Here is a 12,482-nt window from a genome sequence, read left to right as displayed (position 1 = left end):
GGGACGCCCGGGCTCCCCACGGTGAACACCCGCTTCCTCCCGCTGCCCCGCCACCCACCAGTGTCGCAACGCGGGCAGGGGCCCCGCTCAGCCCCGCGCCCCCGGCGTCCCCCGGCCGCGCAGGTGGCACCGCGCCGCTCCCGTGCCCCGCGTACCTGTTCGCCGCCCCCTCGCCGGGTGAGCTCCTGGAGAAGAAGCGAGAGAAAGTGCTGTGCCAGGAGGGGCCGGCCCGCCGCCGGCTGCCCCCGCCGGACATCCCCGGGACCGGACCGGACGAGACGGGACAGGAGACGCCGCCAGCAGCCGCCCGGCACCGAGTCCCCACGGCGGCGGCAGGCGGGAGGCGGCGGCGAACGCGTCCCTCCGCCCCGGGGAGGAGCCGCCGCTCCACCGCCCCCGCCCCCGCCCCTGCCCTGCTACCGGCGGGGCGGGCAGGGAGAGCCGCGCTGGGAGGCGGGGCGTGTGCGGGGCGGTGGGGAGCCGAGGGAGGCTGGGGTAGTGGCAGGAGCGGGGGGAGCCCCGTCCGCGCCCCGGCAGGCAGAGAGGGTCCGGCCCCTGCCCTGCCGAGCGCCCGGGGCCGCGGGAGGGAAGCGATGGCCGCGGAGGGGGAGGGACTGCCGCACGCTGTCCGCCGCCCCCGCGCCGGGAGGGTGGCGCGTTGTGTTTGGTTTGGGTTTGTTGTTTTTCTTTAAGTTCGTGGGTCATAATTAGTGTGAACAAAGAGAAAAGATCAGAGGTGAAAAAAAAAAAAAAAACAAACCTCTGAAGAAAAAGGATAGGCAGCCTTGAGAATTTACACTCCTGACTGACTGCAAACGCCAGCGCCAGCCTACTGCTTTGTAAGTCGGGCCAGCTTTGAGATCTGCACTCGTTTGTCCATGCAAAGTCAGGAGCTGGCTTCGCGCTGTCCCGGGCACAGTCTAGCTGCCACAACATCTGTGCCTGCTGCCCAGCGCTGTAAACACTGGCATCGAACAGCAGTACACGGCAGCAGCGGCTGGGGCTTCACCTCTCATCTCTGTCACTTAAAGATAAGTTCAAGACCACTCTTGCTGACGAAAAGTGGCTTGGAGGAAAGGGGTTCTCCTGCCTTTTAAAAAGTTTACTTCCTATAAAGGAGTTTGGTTTGGTTTTTTGCTTGTGTTTGGGCTTTTTAATACCAAACCCTTCATTTTTATCCCTCCGAGAGTTATGCCCACCCTTGACTTAACATCAGACTATACCAACAGATGACCTTCCCATTGCAACAGCACAGTGACAAATACTATCCTCATTTTATAGATCGAGGTGATGCACAAAACCTTCATGATTTACTGAGTGTGAGTTACTGGTAAAATAGTCTAACCCTGACACTAGGATTTTAAATTCAGAACCACACTTTCTTTTCTTTGTGAGCATCTCTGATGCTCTTTGTGACTGCCTCCACCTTACACCTTTTTATCAGCTCCTTTTTGCTTTGTGCCATCTCACAGAACTGTGGAATGGTTGAGGTTCGAAGGGACCTTAGGAAGTCACCTGGTCCAACCCCCTGCTCAACCAGGACCACCTGGAGCAGATTGCTCAACCAGGACCACCTCAAATTGCCCAACCAGGACCACCTGGAGCAGATTGTGTCCTGATGGCTTTTGAATATCTCCAACTCCAGGGTCTCTTTGGGTAACCTGCCACAAGAGATCACCTCTCTTCTGTAAGGTTTTTTCCATTTGTTCACCTTGATCCATATCCAAATCTCTTTCTTAGCCACTGTGCCATAGTGACAAGCAGATATGAAGCTGGTACTGTGTGTCCATCTGCAGAGCAGCAGCAATAAAACAGTCTGAAAAAAAAAAAAAGCCTACTGTCTGCTTTTCTGTCCACTTTTTCTTACCTCAGCTATGAGCAAATCTTTAAGAAATGTGCAAACAGCTCTGCTTTGTATAGTTCAAGTCTCATATAGCTTTGATGTGGATTTTAAAAACACAGACACAGCTGGATATTGGACGGGCACTTAAATTTTTAACCAGTCAGAATTGGGATTACCTGGTTCTATCACACTTACAGGAAGTAGCTTTCTCATGGAATAGTTACCAGTCACAAACCTTAGTCAGGGGACCAGCACTTGGTACACAAAGTTCTGTCCAGTTTTTAGTGTCCAGTCAAGGAGCAGATGATTCTCTCCGTGATACAGATGCCCCAAGCTTTGCACAAAACCATGAAATGTTTAATTTCAGAACAGTATAGAGGAAAACAAGAAACCACATTTTTTAGCGTATCTACACATAGTTGCCAGTTCTCACAGAAACGGCAATTGAAGTTAAAACTGCAAAATGTTAACAGCAGAGCCCCCGATGGAACATTATAGAGGAGACACTCCTTCTGACATTTAAAATTGAAGTACTTAGGTTCCAAAACCAAATTAGAAAAGCGACAAATTATTAGGACTGTACAAACAGGCTGCAGGGAGGCTTAGGCTCTCTGTGACTGTTTATTACTTTTAATTCTTCTTTGCCACGTACGTCTCATAGCTTCCCTACCTATTGCTTAAGTAAGATCTAATCCCTAAGTTGTAGCAAACCTGAATATAATAATTAGCATTTATAAAGCATCCAGTATCTTCAAAGGATATAAGCATTAATTAATCCTCATAATCACCTCAGGATGTAGTTAAGTATAATATGGTGAGTGGTTTGCACACAGAGACAGTCAGAACACCTTGCTGCATCCAAAGGCTGTCCACACGTGCCCAGAGGGGCACCACAGGGCAGCATGAAGCATTACCAGGACTCTGCCCGTCCAAGAACAAAGAGCCAACCTAATCAGAAATGCTAATCCCAAACAGTAACATTTTGTGCTCAAATCTGTTCCTCCTTTCCTCACTGCATCTAAAAGCAGAAAACACAGGAACACACCAAATGACAGTTCTACTGCAGGCAAATAATAAAAATATTAAAACTAATCAAAATACTATAACTGTATCAATATAAAGATGAACATGGCACAGGTTAGATAATCCCTTTCTGGGTTTTTTGTACCCTGGAGTAATTGAGTATCACATGATGTAAGAGTAAATAATTATGACACATTTAAAATAATAAAAGGGGAACTGCCAGCAGGAACTCAGATTTAGCCACCTACACCTCCAGCAAAGGGGGGAAAGCTCAGCTTTTACCCCAAGATGCAGTATCTGCCATGTGGCAGGTGGCCTCACACATTAGCACAGCTGCCAGCATTAACAGCAGCACCAACACGTGCAAGCCAAAACAGATGGGGCAAACAGGTTCCTTTCCCCCTCAGATTAAAGTGCTCACATGTGGCCCATATGAGGTAATGTGGCAACATCAAAGGCAGCGAGAAACCATTAAAACACAGTTGCAGAGGGATAGAATTGCACAGAAGAGGAAAATGTCAAGCAGGGGCTCTCAATACCTTTTTTTCATAATTCATCCTGCTCAGAGTGTCACTTGAATGTCGAATAAGAGAGGGGAGAGTGCTGTGCCTATTCCACATCCACTTAATTTTTCTACTGCAATTCTGATTATAATGGTTATGCAGAAGGGAAACCTCCCCCTTCTCCTTGCTGATTTAGAGTGAGCAGATGGTGAAATTTTAATTGTGCTTTTTGAATTTCCTTATTTTTATGGGTCCTTAAAATCTTGAGTCAAATCTTTTGTTTTGTTTGGATACCAAAAAGGAAAGCAAGTTTCCCTCATGCTGATTTAGGAGGAGTCCTCCTTTCACACCCTTCTTTTAGAACTTTCCTGATACATTAAAGTCATAACTAAGGGAGAAGTTAGTCTTAAAACCTCCAAACTAAACATTTTGCCTGCAAGCATATTTCACACAACTTTAGATGAAAATAACATCCTCAAACTGTTTCCCTTGTTGGATTGCTACAGTAAGAAGTGGTCTTATGTTTTGAGGTGCAACTCTGCTATGCAGAAGCAAAGTTCAGTTCTCCATTTCATACATGTTAATGCACTTATCTATCGAAAGATTTTATATGGCTCTGCTACTTTTTCTTGTTAATAAGCACTCCCATTTTCCAGGTTCTTACAGCACATGTCTGTAGGTAGATGTGGCATAAATAGCAACAGTATTTTAATAATGAACAGGGCCTTACCTGTCTTCTTCCTTTCCAGTCTATAATCTGTAACGGCAGGTTTTTAATAGGTGGCCTGAGACCATGAATTAATAAATACACATAAAGGAGTCATCATGTGTAATATTTCCTAGCCATTTTTCAGTGTTGTTGTCCAGATGTTGAAACAAATACTGATGATTTTCAAATCTCTAATTTATACTTTAAAATGAAGGCGACCAGCAGAATGGAAGAGTTGGGTCTTGGCTATGTTTTTACACAGATGAAGGATGTTAGCAAGGATTTGTAGGATTATTTTCTATCTAGCCATGACCTCCTGCTGTAAAGTATGTGCTGCACAGCTTCCAGCAATCCTCATCCTTTAACTGTAAACACAAAGTTCCTCCATTTGATTTACTGAAAATGGTTTAAAAGACAGCCACATGGTCAGCTGCTATTGTTCAAATGCCTTCATGTCTGGAGAAGACAGCTGGAAATGACTCATGGGGTTAAACAGCAGCTTCTGAGACTGTAACTGTGTTCTTTATTATTTTGAATAAGTTTTATACACCGTGCTACCTATAGCCAAAGTTCAGTCTAGGAATTAAAACCTTTAAATCAACTTTTTGGAAAGCCTCTTCTATTTGTTTTCCACTCTATTTGTTTTTCACTTGTAAATTTGTGACATTTACGCCTACCCAGTTGCAAAAGTGCTAAAAGGGGAAACTAACTGTAAAGTACAAAATAAGAAACCACCAACCCACCTACAGAATCTTTTTTAATGCAGACTGTTGCTGCACCTGGGCATGGAACAAAAAGCACTCAGAAGCCTCATACTGTGGTGGGATGTATGGACCTAATTTCAGAAGATTTGACAACTTTCAGCAGATTAGCACAGCTTGTCTGGAAGGCTCCCAAGACATTTTTGACAGCACCTCATATCAATTAAACTTGTGTGAATCCAAAATAAAGATTAAGCTCACTTGTCCTTTTACCAATGTTAATGATTGCAAACCACCCTCCCTAACTGGAGCTCAGGAAAGTCTGCACTTCATGTAATGAGCTCCCTGTAAAACCATCCTGCTCTGAGTCTGCTCACCTGCTAAGGCAATCTGTCTATTCACCACCAGCCTTCCTCAAAAAATTGTGGTTAAACAAAGTGCTTCAGTAAGCTGATTTCACCCAAATTCTAACATATATTGTATATAGTGTAAAAAGCAGCAAAAATAATTTAGTGTTCATAAGAATGCAAGAGCTTTCAAAAAGAGGTGTCTTACATGCACACAAAAGAAATCCATGAAATACATTACCAGGTACTTATACATTGTAATTAATTTAACACTTTTCCACCTAGAATGTCTTTTGAATATTAGATGTGTGGTTACAAATAAATATACACCTTTCTCTACAAATCTACTCACTTTCAAATATAAAATCCAATTACTATACTAATGGGCTTACTGTATTTCCATGCCTGTACATAAAAGTACATTTTAACATTTGCAGGTTACTAAGCACATTTAAATTGTGGTACAAGCCTATATACAGTAAATTTAAGCCTCTGGACAGCAGACCTGCCTTTCTTAATTACCTTCCAAAGATTTCCTTAGACTAGTCCCTGGACCCCAAGGCTTCCTAGAACCACTGACTGCAGGCACACCAATGCCACCCCTTATCTTTCCTGCTGGATTTCACAACACAGGATATTTTTTAACCCAATGTTCTGGACCATGTATAAAATATTATTAAAAATGTTTGAAAATTAGAATATCTATGTATGTAAAGTAATCCCTTACCACATTCATACTGAGCATGCGTATAAGCATATTCCAAAAGGAATAAGCATCTTTAGTGTCTGGAGAAATACACTGTAAAATATTCTGTATATAAAAATGACTCTAAGTACACCAGTCTCTAACAAGCAGAATTCTTATGGATTGAGCCAAACAGGATCATAAAAGCTTTTGGCTGCTAATGTTGCAGAATCCCATCTGGTTTCATGGAACAACTTATTTTCCTGTCCATTTAAGCTTCCAGTGAGAACATTAAAAAAAAAAAAAAAGAGAGAGAGAACACAAAGAAGAGACCTTTTCTTATGTATGCAAATTATATCCATAAGTTATTCCAAACAGGGAGAAAATACTTCAATCTTATTACAGAACAAACAGAAAAAACAGAGTCTAATTCTTGGCATGCAAGTTCCACATAACAGTACACAGTTTGTGTAACGCACAGAAAAAGGGTAAGAAAGAAATCTTAGAGGCCGAGTTTGTAAGAATTCAAGTGACCATTGATCAGATTTTGCCTGGTTAGCTGGGTAAGTACAGCATAACTGACCCCACACACACACTCATTTGTTTTGTGGGGTTTATTTTATTTTCTTTTTAAGCCCAACACAACAAAATCTTTAGTAGGGGAAAGACTATTTCTTTTAATGCCCGAGAACAAAAATTCCGAGTAATCCATGTTTCCTCACTCAAGCATTTGTTGTTAGTAAAGTCAGGGCAGAAAAGCTTTTTCAGCAAAGTAAACACCATCACAAGGAGACGTCTGGCTAATGGGGATATGAGCCTGAAACAGTCTTTTTATCTGATGTTGTTCTTTAGAAATATTTTCTGTATGTAATGCACAGCTCTGCTCCAATAAATATGACTATGAAGACTAAAGGGGTTTCTCTACAATGGAAGATGGTATTTTATAGAATGCACTTACTGTAGCTCATAAATAGTAGATGTACTCTGTTTTTTTCCAATTTTCAGGGTGTGCTGAACTGCTGCTGAAAATAAAGGCTCACATTATCTCTGTGGTAAATCAATTCTCTGGATAAAGCTGTCAGCTTTTCTTTGTATTAGGAACTGATTGAAGTATTCCTATTTAGTATGATGCCAATATCAGATCACCTGTCATTCACTTCACAATTTAGGCATTGCTACAGCCTTTAAGAAATCACACAGATATTTTGTATCCTGCATAAATTAAGGGCTTACTAAAATGCATTACCTGTCATGATGACAGAACACACACCTCAAGGAAAGCATAAGACTTATTACTCACAAAAAAGAGGGGTTTTTAATGCTTTTTTAAATCAGTGCATGACATATCAGAGTAGACAGAGAACTAGGTAGTACTTTAAAAGTTATGGAATGGGTAAAAAGGAAATTTGGTACTTAAAAATATTCCTACAACCTAAATGACTTGACTTTGAATGTATGTCTTTTAATTTCCAGGAACTGTAAAGCTACAACGTAGCTTTATTATATTACTATTATACGTATATATAATAATATTGGTAAGTCAGCACTGAAGTGGCTGTTCTGCAATTGTTTTCTAACATAATAGCGATTGATCTTATTTTATATTGGCACCAATGAAAGAAAGACTCAAAACTTATTTGCAAAACACAGCAATGCTTTCTAGATTGGATTAGTTTATAGATCAATTTAGCCTGCTTTGAAACTGCTGCCAAAAAATTTTTAGAGCATTAACTTGCTCTTGATTTAAAGCTCAGCAGAGGACTTAGAAAACAATTATGCATAGGTTTTAAGCATCTCAAAACAGAGTAACACTTTCCTGTTGAAAACTACCTAAGAATGTAAAAGAGCACCTTAAAAAAGGGGGGTGAAGGGGGAATAAAAACAAGTGTTACAAGAGAAAAGCACCACCTTTCCCAGCAGAAACGTCTTCTGCCCTTGAAGAAAAACCCTTCATCAGTCCTTACACCTCTAAAGCAAGAATTAATGACTGGTGAACATCAGCTCACAGATAAAAATGTGAAACTGGAACCAAGATGCTTTAATCCATTGATGATGTAATAAATGATGAACAAAATCGTTGGAATATTGCTATCACTGAAAACAACATCCACTTTCTGGTTCATTGGTTCCATTTGTTACTCTTTGCACCAGTTTTTAGACACTTTTTTCCCATTCAGTTTATGCTAATAAATATTGGTGGATAAAATTTAAACAAAGAGAGATTTACTTGCAGAGTGATATTTTAAGTTTAAAAAAAAAACAAACTGCAAAGTTCTTTTCCTAGTAACACCTATAAAGCTGTGTGATCATAAATACAGATGATGCCAGGAACAGCAAGGATGCCAGACAGATGACTCTTTTATTATTGAAATAAAGATTATTTATTATTATTTACTCATGACTGCCTATTTTTCACAAGTGACATTATGCCATTTCCTTCAAGTTGGAAGAGTTACCCCTTAATCCCTGTCCAATGGTTATATCCTGTATTTGTGGAATAAACTTTCCCAAGTTCCAAGTGAAGCATACTGTAAACTTTTATTTTTCCCAAATACTTCACTGGCATTTTTCCTGGGGAACCTTGGTTTGTGGAGACCTCTTGCCAAATTCTGCTGTTCTTTCACATGGTTTCAACTCCATGGTTTTAAAACTTTGGGATTGTTTCCCTCTTAAGTTTGTACAGGCATGCCTCCACTTGTGCATTAATTCAGGTCACAAGGGTATTTTAAAGATAATCCTCACTAACAGTGCTTTTGTTTACAGCGCAGAATTGGCTGGGAGGACACGAACTGAATTCTTTTTGGATGAAACTACACCTCAAAGCCAAGGGTGTACAGCATGCTCCAAGGACTGAGAAGCCCTTGGAAAGGCTCAGGCTGAAGGAAACTCAGGCCACACAGATAAGGATACCAGGCTCTCAGCACCAGCTCTCTTGCTCTATAAAAGCAGTTTGATGGGGCTGCTCTCATCAGTAGGGAGCCTTATAGCCAAGCACCCACTATTATCATTTATCATGGTTACCTCACTGAGCCTCATGAGGCTTAGGTTTCTTTAATATTCACTAGCATGAGTCCAGCCCAAAGAAACTTCTTCCACACATCCTAATTTCCTTGATTTTTTAAATCCTTCCTTACTGTCTTTTCTTCCCTCTATTGAGAACTGTTAGGCAACTCTTCAGCAACTAAATTTGGTTCAGTAACTCTTTTGCTAGGCCTTCAATCTACTTAGTGATCTTCAAAGTTGTTTGCAAAAAGACTGCCTAGCATGAAGTTGCTAAATTTACACTTCTTTTACTACACAAGTTACCCTGTGCTTCAAAGGTGCTCCCTGAATCCCAGAGGAATTACAAACACCCCCTTTTGAGCTGGTGCATGAGTAATGCAATTGTAATACAATTAAGTTAATCTTCTGGTAAACAGTTTGGAGAACGCAAGATCATTTAATGGTAGACAAGAGACATTAAGAGCCTAGCTTTCATTTCAAGGATTGATTTTGAAAAAGAGTAGTGGGAGGGGGTTTCATGCTGTCATTAGAAGAGTGGAAAACCCGAACATGCATGGTGAGATCCTGACATCCACTGAAGGAGAACAGAACATTATCACATACATGGTGTACTTGTGAGAGCAAGAATGTCATATGGCCAGAAAAATTCAACCAATTAAGTAGTAATCCATCTGACTGAACAGTGGCAAATTAATTACAAAATGCTGGTTGACACAAACACAGATGCTTTCATGATGTAACTTCCTGTGACAGGAGCTACAGAGCCTTGAACTAGAGCATGGTTACAAAATATTACTAAAAACACTTGGCATCTGTTACAAGAGATCATTTAAAGTTCTGAACTCTGATTAGCTATTACACACAATATTAGTTTTGCATAGTAACAGCGCATTTTTAAACTTAAGTAGTCAAGCATGGGCTGTGAAAAATAATAAAAAAGGATCAGGGCATATCAAGTTAACCTTTGAAAGCAAACTTTCCTGACCTTTCTGAAAGAGGAGAGTTGGAGCCCTTCTTGGTAGTACCCTTTTTTGCTTTTTTAGTCCTGTCTTCTGTGACCTTCTCTCATTATCTATTTTGTTTCTCAAAAAAACCCACCCAAAACCAAAACAACAGGGAAGGGAGCTGCAAAGTTTCACTAGCAGAGTACTCAGCAAAAGTTAAAAGAAGCAGAACAAAAAGTTGAGAAGCAAGATTTGTAAGGATTTCTGTAAAATGGAAATAAGGCAGGCCAGAAAGAACTAAATAAATGGATGACAGGAATTAATCATAAAAAAGTGATTTTCCAATCAAGTAAAACTTTAAAAACAAGTAAAACTTAAAGCGAACAAACCAAAAACCAAACCAAACCAAACCTCCCCCCCAGCCCCACCCCTTTTGAGATTAAACACCATTTCTTGGCTTAATAAATGTTTGCTTTTGAAGACAAGCATTTTGAATCAGCATTACTTTCACTTCTTATTACCAACAAAATGATATTTCCTAGTTAAAGCTTCTAAGAGATAAACTGCTTTCCAAAACAGCTGCACAGCTGTTTTACAGAAGCTCTGAAGTACAACGTTACCATTCCACATATTACCACATCAGAATGCCTGTCTGCAGACAACTAAGCTGAGCTGTTAGGTCTGCTCTTTTACAGCAGCTTATCTTTCATATTAGTAAATAAAACACCCCAAGCAAATTACAGTTAGAGGGCTGAGATTACAAGAAGGCTCCATTACATTTACATCCTCTCACTTAGAACTGCACTTGCTTCATGTGAAATTGCCCAGGAGTGCTGAGGCCATGCAGGCTCTCAGCACAGCTGCAAGTAGTAGTTAAACACAAGGTTCCCATGGACTGGTGCTCTCAGTACTAGAGAGGCACAGCTAGGAAAATCAGGATTTACACATTTACCTGATAGCCCCCCTCCTCAGTCAAGAGACCTAGAAGGCAACACTTTGTATGTGAAAACAATTGCACCATATTTCAGCTGAAAATGCTACAGTCTTAAGCCTGACCAGGCATATTTAAAGGAAATTAATAATTAAGTACAAGGGCAGCCTGCACAGAAGCAACAGCACAAAACACTGAGTGGGGGTGTAAAGACCAAATTCCCCAAGTCCTTCTGGTCACTCTACTGTCCTTCAAGTGACCACTTAATGCAGACACCTACAGTGATATGGATCAAGAAAGTGAACATTCCCTTGTCTGCTTTGTTCCTCAGGCAGTCAATGCAAACTGTCTTGGAGCACCCAGATAGAACTCATTCATTGCTTTAACATCCTAAATGTAATGGGAGAATGGCATGGAAGTCTGACAGCCACAAAAACCAACTCCAGAGCAGCCTTTTTGCACACATACACGAGGATTTTGTGCAATACACGATCCTTGTACCAAATTCAACGTTTTTAGAGCAACTCAGGGATGCAGCACCTGTGGATGTTGGTGAGCTATGCCTGTACACCAAGGTGGCAAGGAGAGGTGAACATGCAGAGATTCCCTCAGGAGGTTTTATGTTCACAGAATGATCACAAATGTTCTAAAAGAAAGGGACAGATAACAGTTGGAGCAGTAATAAGGGGGGGGAAATTAAAAATCCAGCGTTTTGCTAATAGGACTGTTCCCATTTCCACTCCTTCCAACAGGTCTTCATTCAGACAAGTGGCCCCATAGGGGAGGAACAGAAAGAGATGTTGCAGAACAAAATCAAACACCAAAAAAACAAGACAGGGAACAATAATCAAAATAAAAAACTAACTGCTGTTTTCAAAAAGCACTTACTAACCACATTAGCTAGCAAAAAATAAAAGATATTAGAGTACTTCCCTCAGATTTGTGGACGGAATAACAAAGCAGTAGGTTCAAACAGCTTCCCATGACAGTAAAGGCAACCCACAAGATAAACATAGCACTTTATGTAGTTCAAAATAAAGAAAAATAATCAGAAAACCATCAAGATCCATACTATTCAAGGAAGTCAGAAATGCAGACAGATTTTATGTAAGAACTTAAATTTTCTTTGGTAGAAAAGAAACTGTTAACTTAAAATTAAATGTTTCATTTAGACAAGACATACAAGCGAACCACAATAATTCCAAAATACTTATACATAGCAAAACAGTTTTTACAAGTATTATTTTCAAGAGAATACTTTTAGATTAGCTATTAGAAAGAAATTCTTTACTGAGAGGGTGGTGAAGCACTGGCAGAGATTGCCCAGAGAATTTGTGATCTTCCCACCCCTGGAAGTGTTCAAGGCCAGGCTGGATGGAGCTCTGAGCAGCCTGGTCTGGTGGAAAGGGCCCCTTGTCCAAGAAAGGGGAGTTGGAACTCAATGATCTTTAAGGGCCCTTCCAACCCATTCTGTCATTATTTTAATTACTGTATTATCCAATGCAAAGTAAACCACAAAATGATCTGCCCACAATTCAGAGGAAAACTTCTCAGAAATATATACTACTGTTCTTCCTTTGTATTTGATCTTTGTATAGATACTTAGATTCAGAGTTGACAAAAGGCCAAAGGTGTCACAGAAAGAGACATGAAAATACTTCCATGACAAATTCAACTGTAAGAACCATAGCAGCCTGGAAGAAAGATTTCTTACAGTGAGATTTTCTTCTGGCAAAGCAGGGAAGTTAATTTTAACTATTTAACTAAGACTACACGACACTGCTCTCCCATTT

The 12,482-nt window shown here is 40.7% G+C and overlaps 1 protein-coding gene across 1 annotated transcript in view; it reads right to left on the bottom strand.

The window, feature by feature from the left end:
- CRYBG3 (crystallin beta-gamma domain containing 3) overlaps positions 1 to 395 on the bottom strand; it is an 83,455-nt gene extending 83,060 nt beyond the window's left edge. The window contains exon 1 of the mRNA XM_032095823.1: positions 156 to 395. Coding sequence (XP_031951714.1) covers positions 156 to 256 — 101 coding nt within the window. The 5' untranslated portion in view covers positions 257 to 395. The remainder of the gene's footprint in view (positions 1 to 155) is intronic.
- Between the last annotated feature and the right edge of the window lie 12,087 nt (positions 396 to 12,482).

Source organism: Corvus moneduloides, chromosome 2 (genome assembly GCF_009650955.1).
Source record: "Corvus moneduloides isolate bCorMon1 chromosome 2, bCorMon1.pri, whole genome shotgun sequence".
Lineage (NCBI taxonomy): Eukaryota > Metazoa > Chordata > Aves > Passeriformes > Corvidae > Corvus > Corvus moneduloides.
Note: the sequence above shows the minus strand (reverse complement) of the source record. Positions and strands in the feature narration are given on the sequence as shown.